The 20,938-nt window shown below is 31.1% G+C and overlaps 4 protein-coding genes across 4 annotated transcripts; 3 read left to right on the top strand and 1 right to left on the bottom strand.

The window, feature by feature from the left end:
• Window positions 1-213: 213 nt before the first annotated feature.
• PGO_122710 (DNA-directed RNA polymerase III largest subunit) lies at window positions 214-7,649 on the top strand (the record flags this gene model as incomplete). The annotated part of the gene is made up of 4 exons (XM_028689062.1): window positions 214-5,128; window positions 5,434-7,030; window positions 7,233-7,445; window positions 7,592-7,649. 4 exons carry the CDS (start codon window positions 214-216, stop codon window positions 7,647-7,649), a joined length of 6,783 nt encoding a protein of 2,260 aa, XP_028544863.1.
• Window positions 7,650-8,762: 1,113 nt separating this feature from the next.
• Window positions 8,763-10,031, top strand: PGO_122720 (hypothetical protein, conserved; the record flags this gene model as incomplete). Its single annotated transcript, XM_028689063.1, has 1 exon — window positions 8,763-10,031. The coding sequence occupies one exon, from the start codon at window positions 8,763-8,765 to the stop codon at window positions 10,029-10,031; it is 1,269 nt and encodes a 422-aa protein (XP_028544864.1).
• A 124-nt stretch (window positions 10,032-10,155) lies between these two features.
• Window positions 10,156-10,953, bottom strand: PGO_122730 (NAD-dependent deacetylase; the record flags this gene model as incomplete). Its single annotated transcript, XM_028689064.1, has 1 exon — window positions 10,156-10,953. The coding sequence occupies one exon, from the start codon at window positions 10,951-10,953 to the stop codon at window positions 10,156-10,158; it is 798 nt and encodes a 265-aa protein (XP_028544865.1).
• Window positions 10,954-15,531: 4,578 nt separating this feature from the next.
• On the top strand, window positions 15,532-18,055 carry PGO_122740 (hypothetical protein, conserved; the record flags this gene model as incomplete). Its single annotated transcript, XM_028689065.1, has 9 exons — window positions 15,532-15,579; window positions 15,845-16,072; window positions 16,252-16,327; window positions 16,488-16,688; window positions 16,917-17,006; window positions 17,206-17,295; window positions 17,418-17,551; window positions 17,666-17,716; window positions 17,846-18,055. 9 exons carry the CDS (start codon window positions 15,532-15,534, stop codon window positions 18,053-18,055), a joined length of 1,128 nt encoding a protein of 375 aa, XP_028544866.1.
• Window positions 18,056-20,938: the final 2,883 nt, after the last annotated feature.

Genomic DNA, 20,938 nt, shown 5'->3' on the forward strand with positions numbered 1-20,938 from the left:
AAAGTAGTCCATTTTTTTTTTTTTTTTTTTTTTTTTTTTTTTTTTTTCTTCTTTTCTGAACGTTCATATATAATGGGTGAGAAGGTTATATATAGTACTACTAAGAAAGAACCGTTTTGATGAGTATATGTCTCTTTTATGTGCAAAAAAATATCTATATATTTTTGACAAAAAAGAAAAGACACTTCTCCAAGTAACTTGTTCATGTGAACCATGTGGGGAGATATAGATTTGGATGAAATTCGAGACTTGATTCAGAAGAAGAGTCTATGGAAAGGATTTGTAGAAGATGTGAAAAGTAACTGGGAAATCAAAAGTCTCAATTTTGGTATAATGAATAAAGAAGAAATTATAAAATGCTCGGAAGTGAGAATATTGAATAGAGAAATGTACAGAAATAATAGTGGAATTCCATACCCATATGGAGTACTAGATTTGAAATTGGGAGCGCATAAAAGTAATTCCATTTGTGAAACATGTAACAGAAATTTTATGAACTGTTCAGGTCATTTTGGATATGTAGAATTAAATTATCCAGTTTTTCATGTAGGTTATTATAAATATATAATTTACATTTTATACTGTATTTGCAAAGTATGTTCACATATCCTTCTTACAAATGATAAGTTAGAATTCTATGCTAACCTGAAGAGGAGTGTATCAGAAGATAAATCTCATAAAAAACTTATTTTTAAAAAAATTTTGAATAGTTGTAAAAAAGTGAGTAAATGTTATAGATGTGGTCACCCTCAAGGAGTTATAAAAAAAATAATTAAACCAAGTTTAGACCAATTTATGAAATTAAAACATGTAATAAAAACAAAAGAAAATGGGAAAATGGTTATTAAAGAAGATGATTTGAATAGTTTATATGTACTAAATTTGTTTAGAAATATGAATCCATTTCATATTAAACTTCTTAATATAGAAAATCCGGAAAAATTAATTATTACAGCTTTGTTAGTCCCACCCAATACTATAAGACCTTCTGTCATAATTGATGAGCATGGTACTGCAGAAGATGATTTAACATGTATACTTTCAGAAATTACACAATTAAATAACACTATTAATAATCAATGCACAAATGGATATCAGACAAATCAATTTTTGGGAAATGTAGAATTTTTACAATTACAAGTTACCAGATTTATAAATAGTGATTCCCCAGCTGTATCTCAATTATTAGCTACACAAAATATTTCAAAACCAGGTAGAGGAATATGTCAAAGATTAAAAGGAAAAGAAGGTAGATTCAGATGCAACTTATCTGGAAAAAGGGTTGATTTCTCAAGTAGAACTGTTATTTCACCAGATCCAAACATTTCCATAGATGAAGTTGTAGTTCCAGAAATTATTGCAATGAGATTAACTTATCCTGAAAAGGTTAACCAGTACAACATTGAGAATCTAAAAAAACTGATTAGAAATGGAACTACCACATGGCCAGGGGCAAATTACATTATTAAGAAAAATTCTATCAATTCAAACCTTCCCACAGATTCTTCTTCACATGGAGACACCATTTTCGATGTGGTCAAGCGGTACGTTGGCCATAGAGGAGGAGGAGGAGGAAGAGAAGGAGGAGCTGGCTCGAATATCAATGAGAATTACATCCAAGATGAACTAGGAAAGTCTGCATCAAAAACAGATGTGCTATTCCCTACAGGGACGATGGCCACCCTCCATTTGTCTACACCAACCAGTGCTGCTCTAAGTGGAACTGCTTCTCCAACTGGAAATGCTGCTCCAACTGGAACTGCTGCTCCAACTGGGAATGCTGCTCTAAGTGGAACTGCTTCTCCTTCTCCAACTGGAACTGCTTCTAACTGTGGCCCCGCCCCGAGAGAAATTTGGAAACCCACGGATTGGAGAAGAAATGATCAAGGGATAAACAAAATAAGTTTGAAATATGCAAATAAAAAATTTGTAATTGATAATTTGCAAATAGGAGATACTGTGGAGAGACATCTACTTGATGGGGACATCGTGTTATTCAACAGACAACCATCCCTGCACCGAATGTCCATTATGAGTCATAAAGCAAGAGTAATGAAGTATAAAACATTTCGTTTTAACGAATGTGTGTGCTCCCCATATAATGCTGATTTCGATGGAGATGAAATGAATTTGCATGTACCACAAACAGAAGAAGCAAAAGCAGAAGCATTATACTTGATGAATGTGAAACACAATTTGATTACTCCAAAAAATGGAGAAGTAATAATTGCTTTGACCCAGGATTTTCTCTCTGCATCATATGTTATTACTAATAAGGACACTTTTTTTGATAGGGATTCTTTTTGTTTATTATGTTCCTACTTCTCAGATGCAAAAGTAGATATTGAATTACCTGTACCTGCAATATTGAAACCAAAAGAATTATGGACAGGAAAACAATTAATTAGTGTACTTATTAAACCGAATAGAAAAGAAAATACAATTATAAATTTTGAAATAAAAGAAAGAGAATATTCAACAAAAAATGGTGATTTAAAATATCTATGTTTAAACGATTCATATGTTTGTTTTTACAAATCAGAATTGATATGTGGTTCTTTGGGAAAAAAGGTATTAGGATCATCTAAATATGGACTTTTTTATTATCTGATTCATCATAATTCTTCATACATTGCTTTAAAAATTATGAATCGATTTTCAAAACTTACTAGTAGATATTTTTCAAATAAAGGAATGACAATAGGAATTGATGATGTGACCCCATCAGAAACACTTACTCAGAAAAAAAAAGATCTACTTCAAGCTGGATATGAAAAAGTGAATAAAGAAATTCTTCTGTACAATCAGAAGAAAATGCAAATTCAACCAGGATGTACTCTTGAAGAAACATTAGAAATAAAAGTGAAAAATATTTTAGATGATATAAGAAATGATGCTGGAAAAACTTGTAATCAATATTTGCACTACTTGAATAAGCCACTTATTATGTTTAACTCAGGAGCAAAAGGAGCCCTGATCAACATTGCACAAATGATTGCTTGTGTCGGACAACAAAATGTTGCAGGACTTAGAATTCAAAATGGATTCATAAATAGAACATTACCTCATTTTCAATTTCATTGTAAAGATTCAGAAAGTAGAGGATTTGTACAAAACTCATTTTATACAGGGTTAAATCCAACCGAATTTTTTTTTCATACAATGTCAGGAAGAGAAGGACTTGTTGATACAGCTGTTAAAACAGCAGAAACTGGATATATGCAAAGAAGACTAATGAAAGCTTTAGAAGATTTATCTATACATTATGATTACTCTGTTAGATCTTGTGATAAGCAAATTGTTCAGTTTATTTATGGAGATGATGCTTTAAATCCGTCTTATGTTGATAATAACAATTCTTATGCTAATCAATTCGATAAAATTTTCGATCACATTACATCTATTTCGTCCAGTAATATTCTGTTATCATATGGAAAATGTTCTTTGAACTGTTCCCCAAAGTTATTGAATAAACATCCTGAGAAGCCACATGCATCTGTCGAAACGCAGCTAGTTGATCATTGTCCAGGAATGGAGTCTCATATCGATTCTACAGAAAAAGTATTTTTTAAAAATTGGAAAAAATGTGATTCTCTCAAAAGAGACAATCATCACATCGAAATGTATAGAGAGAAAAAACATAATACTTCATTTATATCGTCCATTGTGAAGAAGATAATATCAAATATAAATTCAACAGATTCGATTCCATTTATACCCTTATCACACGATGAACAATTGGTTAAGAAGGTTATGCAGAAAACAAAACAGGGACTCACAATGAGCTTATCGGATTTTGGTGCCCTACAAGAAAACGGGCAACAAAGTGAAATACCCATTTCTAACGCCTCTTCAACATTTGAAGAAAAAGCAAAGAAAGAAAGAAAAAATGGAAGCACCTGCTTACGCACAGAAGCAGAGGATAATTGCTGCGACGAACATTGCTATAAGCATTGTGAGGATTATTGTGAAGACCACTGTGAAGACCATTTTGATCACCAGTGCAGCGATTCAGATGTAAGGAACCTTTTAAGAGAAAACTGCTTGCTTCCCCCACAAAAACACAAATCAATTGCACGATTTGTAAACAAATATCGAAACGTGTTTGAAATTAAAAAATTGATAGACAAGAACCAGATCGTGCTGAGTGAGGCTGAAAATAAATATGTTCTTGAAACGTACAACCAGATGAGTAAAAATGTTAGGAAGAAGATCGAGATAATCAACAATGTTTACAGAATTGAAAAGGAAAATATGTGCAAAGATAAGGACAAGTACCTGAAGGATGGGTTCTGTATCTCGTCGGGTGACGAAGAATCCGTGAAACGGGTTCGGCACACCACTCACTGTGAATGGGAATATTCAGCTGACAATAGGCAGAACCCATCCAAAGATGAAACAATTGGACAGGTCAGCTCGGAGAGAAAGCATAATGATAGTGATAATGCTGGAGGTGATTCTGGGAGTAACTCTGGAGGCAATGCCGGGAGTAACGCTGGAGGCAATGGTATAGTGAAAAAAAGACAGGTCGAATTTTCCCGCAGCCTGAACGAAGCAGATGTGCTGTACAAAAATAAGTTTTACAGACAAATGGTGAAAAATGTAGTAGCATTTGTAAGTGTGTTTGAAAACGTGGAAAAGCATAAGCAACATTTCATTTTACTTCCATACGAAATAATTAAATGGACAAATTTCCTTTTAAATTATTTATCAGAACTAGTACCAAGGAATATATATGTGCATACAAAAATATCCCAAAGGGAGAAGGCAACTCATCAGAAAAATACACATAGCATGAAAATATACATGGAAGAAATAAAAAAATGGCTAGTGATTAAGGCAATAAATATATACAAATTTTTTAAGCACAAAAAAGGTTTTCAATTAATAAAGCGCAATGATTATTTTGATTTTGTATCGAACGCACACATTTATGACCCATCCTTTCGATACATGATTTACGAGTACTCTTTCATAAATTTGAAGCAGTTGTATTTATTTATATTTTTTAATGTGGCCAAATATTTCAAATATATTTCTTCACCTGGAGATGCTGTCGGTTCCATTTCCGCTCAATCCATTGGGGAACCAGGCACTCAGATGACTCTCAAAACGTTTCATTTTGCTGGTATATATATATTTTTTTTTATTTGTTACTGGAGAGGAGGGACAATATGCACAAAAGGCAGTTGTTTATTGTGAATTTTTTGCACCAATTTTTTGCTCCACTATTTGTTTCATTTTTTTCACCCACTATTTGTTTCATTTTTTGCACCCATTATTTGTTTCATTTTTTGCACCCATTTTTTGCTCCATTTTTTTCTCCATTTTTTTCTCCATTTGCTCCACCATTTGCTCCACCATTTGCTCCACCATTTGCTCCACCATTTGCTCCATCTTTATGCTTCACCCTTTTTTGCCTCCACAATGCAGGTGTGGCCAGTATGAACGTAACCCTGGGAGTTCCTCGAATCAAAGAAATCATAAACGCATCTAGCATAATCCAAACACCAATACTGAACATCCCTTTGCAAGTGAAGGACAACTACAACTTCGCGTTAATGATGAAATCTAAATTAGAAAAGACAACGATTAGAGACATATGTTATTACATAAAAGAAGACTATAGCACGAGGGGAATATTTCTATCCATAAAATTTAATGAAGAACTAATTCATAACTTATTTCTAAACATAAATGCCCACAGCATTAAAGATATTATCATGAAACAAAGTCATATTAACAAAATAAAAATTAATAAAATTTTAATTGATGTCGTGAATGATTACAAATTACACATTTCTTTGAAGAATGATGAATTCTTGTTTTTCCACATCGAATCGCTTAAGAAGGGACTTTTGGATTTGCTCATATATGGAGACAAAGACATTAAGCGTTGCATCATTAAGAAGGAAGAAGTGGAGATAACAGACTGTGAGGATGAGTCATTTTCGAGTGACACCAAAAAACTTCAGGACAATCCTCCACGCATACCTATTGGAAACTTCACTTGTTCGTCTAAAAAATTGAGAAAGGGGAGTGATACAGGAAAAACGAGCAATTCTCACTTGGAGGAAGAACAAATTCGATCTCGAATTGATAACTCGCACGACAGTTTTGTTTCTACACATCGGGTGAAGAAAGAACTCTTCCACGAGGATAAGGGTGGAGGGAAGAATGAGAATGCTGTGGAGAATAACAACTGTGAGAGTGGTGGGAACTGTGACAATGATGACAACTGTGAGAGTGACGCACTCAACGTGAAGCGCAGAAAATGTAAAGAACTTAAGACAAAGAAGGAACAGACAGAAAATGATAACAAACCAAAACAAGAGACTGAAAAGAAAAATGAAAAAGAGACCAAATTGCAAAACATTATGGAAGATTTTAAAAATCAAATAAGAGAAAATATTTCAAAAAAGAGGCGCAACAGACAAGATGATGAAAATAAAACATTCATCAATTTGGATTCAATTAATATTGATTCATTAAACTTGGAACACGTTGATATAGATCACATTAGGAATGAAAAAATAGAATTTTATGATGAAAATGGTAACTCCTATAGTGCACTCACGAATCCAGAAAATTCAAAAGAAGAAGAAACAAAAAAAAAAAAAAAAAAAAAAAAAAAAAAAAAAACAATATATTCAATACTTGTAGAAGGGAATTCCTTAAACTATGTACTTGGTCTGGAGGGAGTAGACTTTAAACATATCATTTCGAATCACGTGATTAATGTTTTTCAGGTGAGTCTTTTTTTTTTTTTTTTTTCCACTCAGAATTGTAGATCCACTATAGGAAAGCGCCTAAGTCAGGGTGTATACATATCCTATGCACGACTGAAATGCATCTCTTTTTCTTTCAATTTTTTGCACACCATTCATCTTTGTTTCATTCATGACAAGGTGCTAGGTATTGAAGCTGCCAGAGTGACCATCATTAACGAAATTAAAAAGTGTGTTGAAGCATACAGCATAGACATCGATATAAGGCACATCATGCTACTGGCCGATATAATGGCCTTCACGTAAGTTTTTCCACTCGATTCCTGAAGTGTGCGCCTCTATAAAATAACATTCCTTGAATGTATAGAATGCTCAAGATTGTATAAGCATATATATATATATGTATATGTTTGTGTGTGTGTGCATATACTTAAATGCTGCACATACGCTTTCCTCCACAAGAAAACCTCACCAACTCGTACCTTTCTTCCTTCACCCCTACAGAGGAGACATTTTAGGAATTAATCGCTTCGGTATACAAAAGGCAAGACATAGCACGCTCATGCTTGCATCCTTCGAAGAGACAAATGAACATTTATTCGTGTCATCATTTTTCAAAAACAGAGACGAAATCAACAACATCAGTGAGAGTATCATTGTAGGAAAGAACATCCCCATTGGAACGGGCTCCTTCCAGCTTCTCTATGATTACAAATTGTAAGTGCACCTGCATGGTGGGAGCAACGCAATTAGTCACTGCACCATATTAAGTGTCTCTCTTTTCCATGCACCACATTAAGCACCTCTTTTTCACACTTTATTCATATCCCTGATTTTTAAATCTGAACCCTAATCCCATGCAGCAACAGAGAAGCAAAAAAACTAACCTTACTGGAAAGGGCTCAAAAAGAAATGGCGTAACAAAAAATTCGGGAAAAAAGACAACCGTATAGAATTTTACACAAAAAATTTAATATTCCATCGAAATAAATAATGTCATGCACTTATATAAAATAAAGAATACAATGAAAGTAGTGTAGTCATTATTATCCTCCCTATTTTGGAAAAATATGTCTTCATGCTTTTTGAACTTTTTTCATCTGTTCTATTACCTATTTGGCAGGTGAAAAAAAAAAAAAAAAAAAGCTAGCTAATAAAGCGAGCAGAAGTTTTTCCCTCGCTCTCTCAAATGTTGTGCATTATTTATTTGTTCTCAATTTCTGATTTGTTTTACATATATATATATATATATATATATATGTACATATGTATGTACATACGTGTATGCCTATTTACACTTGTTAATATTTTTTTATTTTTTCAAAACTTGTAAAATTTCACGCGGTTAAAACACTTATATGACATGCTCTGGGCAAATGTCGAACTCTGCCACATGAAATAACAGAAGCACAGGTGGTATCGAACACACATATGGATTACGACTCTTATATGAAAAATGCAAAAAGGGTGTGTTAATAACTCCGCCTTTAAATATATACATATATATATATATATTACGTATATATAAACGGATGTAAAATTGTAGATACGAGTGATCTATTTTGCTACAGGTGACTGAATTTCACTATTTCACGGCTTCTCCTTTTCGCCATTTTGCCATTCTTTAACTAGCGAATTGTTGCATCTCACCACCAATCGAACGTGTGCTCATCCATGAACGGGAAAAGCGACCGTTAGGTGAAAACTGGGTGCCATACATCATCCATCCGGTTATTTCAATTGGGTGTTCAATCGATCAGTTAATCGCTAAATTTTTTTTTTTTTTTTTTTTTTTTTTTTTTTGGTTCCAGTTTTTTTTTCACCTCATTGGTTGAACAAATTTTTACCTTTTCTGCTGAAGGCCCCCAATCAAACAAGAACATGCACAGGCACATACATACGTTATGACAATTATACCTTTATTTGAAAAATACGCATTGTAATTATACCTTATTTGAAAAGAATAGAAGAACGAGGACATTCTTAACCAAGCATTGTTGCCTCACCATATAGAGATGAACGCAGGAAAAACAAATGACAGACTTCAAAACAGCAACAAATTCCCTAGACGAAATAAAAAACATATGTAACGAACTGCTAATTGCAAAAGAAGAAGATGTATACAATAAACTAAGTCTATATCATGAACTCGAGCATAAATTAAAAAAACTAGAGCCCATTATAACCCGTATAAGATTACGTAGAAATGAGAAAAATGAGGAAAAAAAAATTTATGGCGAAAAAATGATAAAAAATGTAGATATATTATTAGAACGATATGATTTGTTATACAATATATACGAAGAAGAACTAACGGTTTTTAAAGAAAACTGTGAAATTGAAAAAAAATATATGACTGAAAAAAAGTTGTTACAGGAACAGCAAAGAAAAGAATATGAAAAAGAGTTACTCAACAGGGGACGAATAAAAACAAAAATGGAGGAACAAGAAATTCAAAAACAAAATGAACAAAAAATGAAGTTTCTAAAAGACACACAAGATGAATATGCACAGAGAATAAACCGAATAGAAACTATAAAGCAGATTATAAAAGAAAAATGCAACTTTCTCTATGATGAAATTTCAGCTGCATGTGACAGGAGCACTGTCGTAGCCTACATTTACACACAGTTGGGTTCTCCTCTTGGAACCGCACCACCCAAAGAACGACCCCTACATGTAGCCAACATAGAAGATGCAGCAGATGTAGCAGATGTAGCAGATGTAGCAGATGCAGCAGATTCAGCAGATGTAGCAGATGCGGCGAGTATAGCACATGGGGGAATCACGGCTGACACTTCCAACAACACAAATCACGAGCATCTGATCGACTGCCTATATCTAATTTATAAACATAACGAATTCAAACTCTTCAAAGAGGCTCTCAAAAATATAATTGAATACTTGACAGAACTAGTAAAGAATATTGATAACGATCAACTGAAGCTGATAAATCTCATGAATGAAAAGTTTCAAAAAAATATTCTCTCCAAGAAGGGTACTTTATTTCTATTCATTTTAATCGGGTATGTTGTGAAAAAACCCGAGGATGTAATTTATGTACTACAAAAAATTAACAGACAAATAAATGAAAAAAACATCTACATATATTTGGAAGAGCCTGATATTGCTACTGATTATGAGAAGTGGAAGACTTGGTACGACTATCTGCAAAGTTCCTTAGATATTCTATGCACCTTCTTTCGGTATGTTAACAAGTATTCGGATGTTCCTGAGGATCATAAGGTACGTTCTATTTTTCTGTACTTGAAGGAGAAGTTTGTGTTGGGACACACGCAATGAAGCGGTGCAGTGGGTTCTAACGTGGCTTCTAAACTGGCTTCTAACATGGCTTCTAAAATGGCTTCTAAAATGGCTTCTAAAATGGCAGCGGGTTGCCTCCAATCCGACATGATGCTGTGCACGCTCACCCGCCCTTGAGCAAATCGGACACCTTTGTGAGGTCGCTGAACTTGGCACGAACGTGGTAATCTGACATTCTGTTTGTGATGTGAGTCTTTGAAATGTTGATCTCCACAATTTTTTTTTTTTTTTTATTGGCATAGCGACACAAATTCGTAGCAGTTGATACAGAAGATGAAGTTCCAATTACCAAAAATAGGTCACAATTTTCTATTTCCTGCTCAGCTTGCTTTAAAAGAAATTTTGGTATAACTTCTCCAAAAAGAACAATATTTGGCTTAAATATTCCACCACATGGACACTCAGGTGGTAATTGATGCATAAAGTGAGATGTTTTTTGTAGCATAATTTTATTTAACTTTATAGTTTCTCTACACGTACAACATAAAGCCTCAAACACATTTCCATGGAGGGGAATGACTTTTGTATTTCCACTTTCTTCATGTAATCCATCAATATTTTGTGTAATTACGGACTTTAAATATCCTAAATTTTCTAAGGTCGATAAGGCTACATGTCCTGGGTTCAATTCTATTTCATAATCTGAAGATATGTCTCTTATTACTTCCCATATTTTTTCTGGGGATTTCCAAAACCCCCAAATGGTCCCATATATTTTGGGGTTATATTTACTCCAAATAGAACTGTTTGTACTGCGAAAGGTTGGTATATTACTTTCTGCTGATGTGCCTGACCCTGTTAAGGCAACTACATATTTACAGTCTTTTATAATTTCTGCTAGATCCTCTAGTGTAATGTTTTTCGTGTCCCTTTTACGGGAAAACCTCATTAGGTTCCCCATTTATTGCGCCCGAAGCGCTTGAAGGAGATACTTCTGGATGTGTTACTGGGTGCGTGTGTCCTCGTGTGAGAGGAGGAAACTGAGCTATTTGCTTGGAAAAAAAATAATTATCAAAATAAAAGTACCTACACAAGTTCTGTAACAATCATTAACATTTTATTTTTTTTGTCCCTTCCCACACACACACACACACACTCACAAAAAAAAAAAAAAAAAAAAAAAAAAAAAAAAAAAAAAAAAAAAAAAAAAAAAAAAAAAAAAAAAAACTGCAAACAGTAAGCAATCCGTAAGACTGTGTTGTGTACCTTTTTTTTTTTTTTAATTCTTCGTTTAATTTGAAAAGCCTATGCGAGCTTGCAAAATTGCATTTTTCTATAGGAATAGGAAAACGGGAAAAAAACATGAGAGAGGAAAAAAAATAAAAAAAAAAAAAAAAAAAAAAAAAAAAAAAAAAAAAAAAAGTTATAATATTCCGTTAAACATGCCAAGGTTGAAAACACTTTCACATAAAATAATTTAGAGGATGCACAAGGAAAAATCGATAATCATGTTTCTGAGAACATCTCTAGTTTTAATTTTCCGCTCAGGCAGAATAAAATATTTTTTACAAAAGGCGTGAATTTTTTCTTAGGGAAAAAAAAAAAAAAAAAAAAAAAAATGACTTATCATTTAATGTCTATATACAATAAAACAAGTTTCATTACATTATTATCATCATGCCACAAATGTGTGATGTGCAAAGAAAACAATTTTGCAATTTTTAATGATACAATGAATGTTAATTTGAATGCTACAAAAATGCATGTTGAGTGTAATTGTCGTACTAAAATTTTACCCATAACTATACACACATAATACCTTTTAGCAAAATAATCTTGGACTGATGTTAAAAATATTTACAAATAAAACAAAATAAAGAATATACATCATCTCCCTCTCCTCAATTCCCTCCTACCCTAATTACTACTACTCCTTATTTTATTCTCAAAAAAAAAGGGGGCCACGTTTTTTTCATCACATATAATTTGAAGCAATTATTTTGAGCTACATTGGAAGAAAACGGAATTGAAAACCTATAAACACAAAAACATTATTTTCCTTCACTACACATTATATACATGAAACCTTTTTCCCCCTTAACCTGACGATGCGATACATAAACAACCACTCATCATCCATTATGCATTTCATCTGGTATTTTGTTGCTCTTTTAATATATTATACATATTTTTACTATCACTTTTTAAGTTTTTTTTTTTTTTTTTTTTTTCTTTTTCTTAGAACATGCAATGATATTTTAGAATTTTTAAAAAGGAGAAAAAAAAAAAAAAATGGAGTGAGGTATAATTATAAACTTTAACATCAATCATGCAGGTGTTAAAGTTCTTCCAACCCCCTTCAATTCCTACAAAAATATATCTCCTTTCTTTGATATCTTAGCAACCATAAAAAATAAAGTAAAAATAAATAATTTCGAATTTTAATTTTTTGATATAATTGTTTATGGATAACACATTGGATATGAAATATAATAACACAAGGGGGGTGTGTTGGTAGGGAGGGGGAGAGAGAGAAAAAGAGTGTTAGAGGATTGTAAATAGACCTTGTTTTTGCTTCCTATATATTATTATCATTCAATTTGGTTCGTAGTATGTGTGGAGGGGATAATACAAACATACACCTATAATGCATGCAAAACATGCACACAGCATAAAATATACATAAATATTATATATATATATATATATATATATATATATATATATATATATATATATATATATACATGGCATACCAAAATTTGTCGTTGGGACATATTCCTAATTCAATGCACAACTTTACGTGCACTTCTTTCACATTTCACACAAAGATCCAAAGGGTGTTCCATCATTAAAATTAAAAATGCACATAACATAAAAATATATGTTTCTGTGAAATGTGTCATAATTCAAAAACAACACACTAAAAAGAGAATAAAAATATGCTTTTATCTACCACCATTCTAACATTTAAAAATTTCCTCACCCTTTAATTTTCATTGCACTATAATTATATAATATGTATATATATATATATATATTAATAATCACATGTTTCACGGTATAAAAAAAAAAAAAAAAAAAAAAAAAAGGAAAAGGGGAAAATAATTTACAAAAGATTTTTTTTTCTATTTATTTATTTTTCCACTTCTCCATATTTGCCTCTCCATTTTTATTGCTCAATTTTTATATGTTCCCCTCCGTTTTGTTACGGCAAAAACAACACTACTTAACAAGAAGCTGCCCGAAGAAAAAAAAAAAAAAAAGGGCGTTGAAAATACCGGGAATATAGAGGGGGGTTTATTAATATATAATAAATCAAACATTTTGATTCTCTTCCCATCTATGCCATTTCTACAACCCTGACCACAAACACACCACACACAAACTAAAAACACAAACACATTTTTCTTATGCTTTTAAAAATAAAAACACAAAAAAAAATAGTGAAAAAGTTAAAAGATATGTGGGTGTGGGGGGGCAGAGATGAAAAAATGTTTCGACAAGATAACCAAAATGAATGACTTATTATTTTTTCTTTTTTTTTAGGTTAAAAAATAAATAACGATATAATATTATAACGTTGGAAACAAAATTAAATCGCTGAGTGTAGTTTAACCATATATAATAAATCTTTTATTTTATAAGTTGCTCGGCAGAGAAGAGAAGCATATATATAAAAAAAATTCAATTTGCAGTTTTCTCCTATATCCTTCACAATATATGTACATACATATATATATATATATATATATATATATATATATATATATATATATTAGATACATTTTTTGCTAAGGCTGTATAAAAAGGTTGTAATATAGAAACGCTCACACACTACCCTTTCGGTTAATTCAACTTGTTTTATTTTATTTTTTTTTCTAGTAATTCTCTCTCTTCATCTCATCTTATGGATGCGTTATATTTACTTGCAAATGGACATAATAAATGGGCATTGGAATTTTAAAAAATCAGGAAAATAATTTAATTCAATTTAAATATATCTTCTGAAAATGATGATGCTTCCATAAATTGCTTCGTAAAACATGAAAAAAAACGTGTTTTTCCAAATGCAAAAAAAAATATGTACATTTTATTATATATAATAATATGCCCGTTTGGCCTAATAAAATTCTTAATTATTATGTCACATTTTCTCCTAATTCGTACATCTTCTCATTCTTCTCCTTGTTATGCATTTTTTTTTTTTTTTTTTTTTAATTATTTAAGATACACAATTATCATCACGACCCTTTCGCTTTAATTATTGCTGAAGTAGCATGGAGCAAAACGAAATAATTTCACTCTGCACTTTATATTATGTATAGCTTTGAACACCCATCGTGTACCTTTCAATTTTTATAGAACTGTAAAACTGTTGTTTTTTTTTAACACAAATTGGAATTTTACAGAATGGAGTATACAAATTAGCTCCCCTTTTTTTTATACAATTTTACAAAATTATCTGTTCCGATCTTTTTCATTGTATCTCACTTATTTTTCTTTTTCCCTCATTTTCTCATTTTTTTTCTTTTTTAAAATAGTGTATATATATATATGTATGCATGTATGTGTGCCCCTTTGAATAAGGAGCAATTTTTCATTTCCCTAATTATTCCCTTAAGAGTAGAGATTTATAATTCATCGAATATTTTTTACACGAATAAGATTTGCTTTTCATCATCTCTTTTGGGGAATGCTTTTTCACTTCATCCGTTATGCTGTACGTACGTGTATAGGTAGGTAGGTGTGCAGGTACACATGTATGCATGTATGTATGTACATATATGCACAGAATATTATGGATACTAGTTGGATGTGAATTCCAGCAAACAATATTATTTCCCCCAGCACACCCCAGCATTCAATATGAAAAAAATTTTACTCCCTCGAGTCATCATGTTTTTACAACAAAAAGTAAATCGTTCCTTATTTTTATGATATATAAAGAAAAAAAATAATAATAGAATAAATAATTTTCACCTCATTGTTGCAGTAATACAGCAGTGGATGGGTCCAAAAATATGATAAAATTGGCACAAAAAAGGGATAGGAAAGTATGCAATTTATGTGTAAACCAATATTGTGCTAATACCAGCGTTGCAACACGCAAAATGAAAGTTGTTGGCAAAAAAAAAAAAAAAAAAAAAAATGCAACTTACCGGAAATAAAAATAAATCAGCTAAGCAATTACCCGTTACACTGCTATTAAAATGTGTTGTGTGTTTTCATTTACAAATGGATATTGTCTTTATTAAGTACAGTGTAGAAATTTTTATTTTGCATCCTCTTTTTTTTTTTTTTTTTTTTTTTCTACTTTAAACTTGTTAACTACTCTTGTAGGAGGCCCATAAAATAAATTTTATTTTATTTCACATGCGAGTATAGACATACACACATATGTATGCTTGCTTAAAAATGTTTACCATACCTCGCGAAATAGATTGTGTAAGATAATATCAAAATAGAAAGGAAAAACACTCCGTCTAACAAGTCCAATCGGCAATTCATATTCTTGTCACACCTCTTTTTATATAAAATGGATGAGGAAGTTTTAAAAAGACTAACCAACAGAGAACTGAAAAAGGTCTCCAACAGCAGCAGCAACAACAAAAGAAAAAAAAAAAAAAAAAAAAAAAAAAAAAAAAAAAAAAAAAAAAAATTAAAAAAAAAAAAAAAAAAAAAAAAAAAAAAAAAAAAAAGCAGAAAAGAAATAAGAAGAAACTATTGCTAAAAAGAAAAATTCAGCATAGAAACCAACCCAATTCATTTGAGAAAAGGGCTGCCATATCCAAATCGTTCAAAACATATTGTGTGCGCTTTTATTTTGTGCAATTGCCCCCATTCGATAGACTATTTTAGAAAAGGCCAAACATATTTTAGACGAAAGAAAAAGTAATACAAATGAACAAAATAAATATGACAAAAAAAATACAATCATAGAAAATGAAGAACATTGTATGGGAAAACATAAACTAGAAATGGACACGTGCTCAACTGTTGCAAGGGAAATATTTTCGGACAAGGAAAATAACCCTTTTTACAATATACAAGACCTTTCTCTTAAATATCTCAAAATGGTTGTATTCATAAGAATATAAAATTTTAATCAAATGTCTATGACACAATTCTCATAACAGTTTAGTTTTCCCTCTACAATTTTAATTTGTTCCTTTTTAACTCATCTCTCCTTTTTATTTTCTTTAAAAAAAAAAAAAAAAAAAAAAAAAAAAAAAACAATAAACCCTTTTTGTTACAGTGTGAATGGAACAAGCTGGATTATACGAATGTTGAATATGAGTTGGTCATATCCTTCATGCGCACGCTCAACAATGGTTATATATTTATACATATATGTATACCTTTTTTTTTTTTTTTTTTTTTTTCTCTTTTTTTACGACTTGTCTCTGTCCGATGAACATATGAACATATCCCTCGGATTCCTTTTGTTCTCGCACATTTCTTTCACGCACACGTATGTGTACACTTGTGCAGAGCTGAAATACCAGCTAAGTTTAAGCAACAATGAAAATCAGGAGGATAAAGAAAATTCGTTGCTTTATCAGATAGCCAAAATGTTCATAGATAAGCTTATTTTTTATTGTACAAACCCAATGGCTTGTTTGACTCCAAATAAAAATAGTGACAACATCTTACTTGGTGAAGAATTATCCGCACAGATTCTTTTTTTTTTCAGTAAGTGCAACGATAATAACCATATGAAAGGGTGGTTACATATATATGTATTTTTACGTGTGTATTTACATAGGTATGCGTGTGTGTGTGTGTGCACATTAACACGTGTGCACTTGCGGGGACAAAGGTATCCTCCATTAAGTCAGACACGAAGGAAATGTTTGGGCAGCCCTCACTCAAACATCTTCACCTAAACATCTTCACCTAAACTCCTTCATCCCATCGCAGAACAAATCGAAGAGAACAGCCATGAAAATTTTCTGCTTAATATTTGCCTGAGCAGAATTGCAGAAAGCATTTTCAACTTCAAACCAGAACGTAAACGATATCGAAAATCACGTACAATGGAAACATATATATATATATATATATATATGTTTCCATTATACACAAATTGATATTTCACTGCACTTGTGCACTTTACTAACATTAATGTTAAGCAGTTTTCACCATTTTGTGGGGTATAACTTACACATTACTATGTTTTTTTTTTTTTTTTTTTTTTTTTCTTTAATAGCTAACGAAATGGCTAGCTGGGTATCGAGACAAGCGCTGACCGATCTGATTAAGATCTTACTTGGTGATAGTCTAAAAAGATATGAACAGTGTAATAATTCTTAACGTGATAAATATGCACACATTTGTATGTGCTTGTATTTCTATGCAACTAAATAAATGTGTCTTTCCAACCAAGCACAACAAAATACAAGTTTTAACAACCTATCATAGGCATTATTTGCTTAACGGATTTAATAAAGCAACGACACAAGAAATTAAGTTTTATGCAAGTTGACAACACTGTGCTAATTATCGAGATAATTCAATATGCAATCGTTTACCTGTCTGAACAGAAGTATAACACGGTACAAACATAACATCATACTTTGTTCGTGTTGTATATTTCCTGTAGGATACACGTTTTCGTAACTTTTTTTTTTTTTTTTTTTTTTTTTTTTACTCGTATTTATCTTTCGCAGACATACAGCTCGTTCGAATATGAAGAATGGTTTAAGAGTTTCACGGATCTTGTATGATTAAAACTGGGAAAAAAAAAAAAAAAAAATAGCCAAAATGGCAGCTAGCCAAAAAATCTACCACTGCGATTTTTTTTCACATACCACACATATTTTTCCCCGCCAAACACATGCACAACGCAGCTTCGAACGCTAAAGAGCTCGGAGTGGAAAATATTCTTTAATCAACTTATAGTGGCCGAAACATTTCTTTACGAAAAAAGAGCAGAAAATACTAACAAAGAATTTAATAACTACTACAAACAACAGTTAAATATTTGGAGACATAAAAATACTTCCTATTCCAAATGGTTTAAAATTGAGATGCCCTTTTCGCTCAGCTTGTTAAAATAAATGGGTGAAGTTACACGTCTTGTTGAAGGTTTTAAGCATCATTCAAATGCGCACCAATGCATTTACCATTTAAACAAAAACGTAAATTTGCTCAAATATGTGTACATATACATATATATATTATATACACCATATATATTATATACATATGTGTACATATCCCACGTGGGTATTTTCATTTTACAGTATTACCACCTACCTTCTCTCAATACGTGTGAATCGAGGTGGTAGTTTTGTCGAAAAACTCAGCCCTTTGTTAGTATCTTCATATCAAAAAATTAAGATGTTGCAGTGTTGCAATGTTACAATGTTACAATGTTGCATATGGCAAAAGGAGCAAATTGTGAGCCATAAAGGTTGATGAAAAAAAACACTACTTATGCTGTTTACATGAGGAATAACCTTACTTCAACTGGCATGAAAAAAATAAATGAAATAAAATAAAGTAATAAATAAATGTAACAAGTAACGAATGAAAAAAAAAATGTAACCAAGAAAGCGGAAAGGCAAAGAAAAGGAAGCAGAGGGAACCACCATTAAAACATAGGCATTTAAAACGATATAAGAAAATTTTATTTTTACACATTTTCTTGTGAATATTTTATGTGTTCGCAAACTTATATTCACAGATACTCTAGCACCATTCTATTCCTCTAATGCACATTGGGGAATATATTTACTTATTTACTGACACGAAACTGTTTTGACAAAAAAAAAAAAAAAAAAAAAAAAAAAACTAATTTTCTCCTCTCGTGCGCAAGGCGTGTAGGTTTTAGATATGGCCTTAAAAAAATCACTCATCATTCGGATGTGGAATGTATATACTAATATATATATATATATATATATATATATTATATAGTGCGATAGACATATAAAAGATTGCATACATAGGATTTAACACATTTGCAGCGTGAACAAATACTGTGTAAATAGAAATACGAATTGCCAATGAAAGAAATGCATATAACCAAATAATGTTCTAGGATTCAAAGGCTGAGTGACCAGAAGGGTTGTTGTGTTTTAATCAACACATGATCTATAAACATATATATTATATTCATTTATATGTGCCTCCCAGTAAATGCACATATTTTTTTTTTTTTTTTTTTTTTTTTTGTTCGTCTAATAATACCTTAACGCCGCTAACCATTAAAGAACTCGTAAAAATACAAAAAAAACTCACCATTCTTTTTTGCCTTAGTAATTTTAAGTGACCATTGTGTTTATGTTAAACCTTAAGAGGAGTGAAAAATAAAAAAAAAAAAAAAAAAAAACTTCACAAAAAGTGAGTTTTAACAGATGAAGCTACATAATAATAAACATATATATATGTTTCACTCTCGTGTAGGGATATTCATGTAAAAACTTAAAAACCTACATATGTAACTCATAACCTTATCAAAATAAATAGATGTACACAATATATAGTAGCGCTTTTCTCTTTTCCCCCTTGTAAATGTTCCTTTGGTGTTAGCATCATAAGGTCTTCAAGTTTCTCATTTTATTGCCTCAGTTATGGTGTGACATGTGTAAAAATACATATAATAACACAAGCGCATGGATTTATGTGTGTTAAAAGTCTGCTGGACACATGACACATAAAAAAATGCACCAACATGTATGCAATTATTATCTCTCATTTGCTTCGTTTTGTTTCGTTTATTTTTTTTTTTTTTTTTTTTTACCTTTCTTTTTTTACTTATTTATTTATTATTATTATTATTATTTTTTTTTTTTTTTTTTTTTTTTTTTTTTTTTTTTTTTTTTTTTTTTTTTTTTTTTTTTTTTTTTTTTTTTTTTTTTTTTTTTTTTTTTTTTTTTTTTTTTACCTTTCTTTTTTTACTTATTTATTTATTATTATTATTATTATTTTTTTTTTTTTCTACTTTTTCTTCTTTTTCTTTTCTGAGCATTTTTGGTAATAAGGGATAAAAGTTAAAACTCCGAAACACAAAAAATTAGGAATTGAAAATTGCTAAAGTGCGACTTTTGTAAATTCGCGTTGTTTTCTTTTTTTATTTTTGCATTCCCAACTTAGCTTAAATTTATCTTAATTCTTGAATAAGCTTGTATATGTTTGAATAAGCTTGTATAAGTTTGAATAAACTTGTATAAGTTTGAATAAGCTTGTATAAGTTTGAATAAGCTTGTATAAGTTTGAATAAGCTTGTATAAGTTTGAATAAGCTTGCTTTAATTTGTATGAATTCGCACAAAAAATTGCTTTAACTTCTCATGAACTTGCACAAAATTGCTTAAGATGGAATAAATTTCCGCAAGTTCAGATCACATAAACGTTTTTATCATGAATTTTCACAGATTCACCCGTCCATTTTCAATTCACGTTTTGTCACACCAAGTGTCATTATACATACACTTCACGGATTCTTTGAGGCACAAAGCCCAGTCCCCCCTTTTTTTTTCCTTTTTTTCCCGTACTTTTCCCACAACATTTTTATTCCCCTTAACATTTTCATATTCCGTGTTAAGATAAAAAAAACATGAGCTTTTATAGGTTAAGCACATTTACAGATGTGGTTATCGTGTGAAAGTATATGTAATGCTATTTTCTTCTCCTGTGTTCACACAACTCTTAGCACCTTTTTTTTTTTTTTTTTTTTTTTTTTTTTTTATCCAAAATCCTGTACCCCATATTTCATATAAGAAGTGCTTATGACATTTTGTGAATTTTATGTTTAGATATGAATTGCCCATTCGTGCGCGTGGCATAAGTTTAATATATATAAGCATAGTGTGTATGTGTTATTTATACTTTTTCTCGCTCTACGACATGTTTTATCCTCTTTTGTTTATGATATTTGAGGACATAGAGAAGGGTTTTCATTTATTTTGATTTAAGTATATTTATGCGAATTTATGC

This window comes from Plasmodium gonderi (genome assembly GCF_002157705.1).
Source record: "Plasmodium gonderi DNA, contig: Chr12, whole genome shotgun sequence".
In the NCBI taxonomy this organism is placed as follows: domain Eukaryota; phylum Apicomplexa; class Aconoidasida; order Haemosporida; family Plasmodiidae; genus Plasmodium; species Plasmodium gonderi.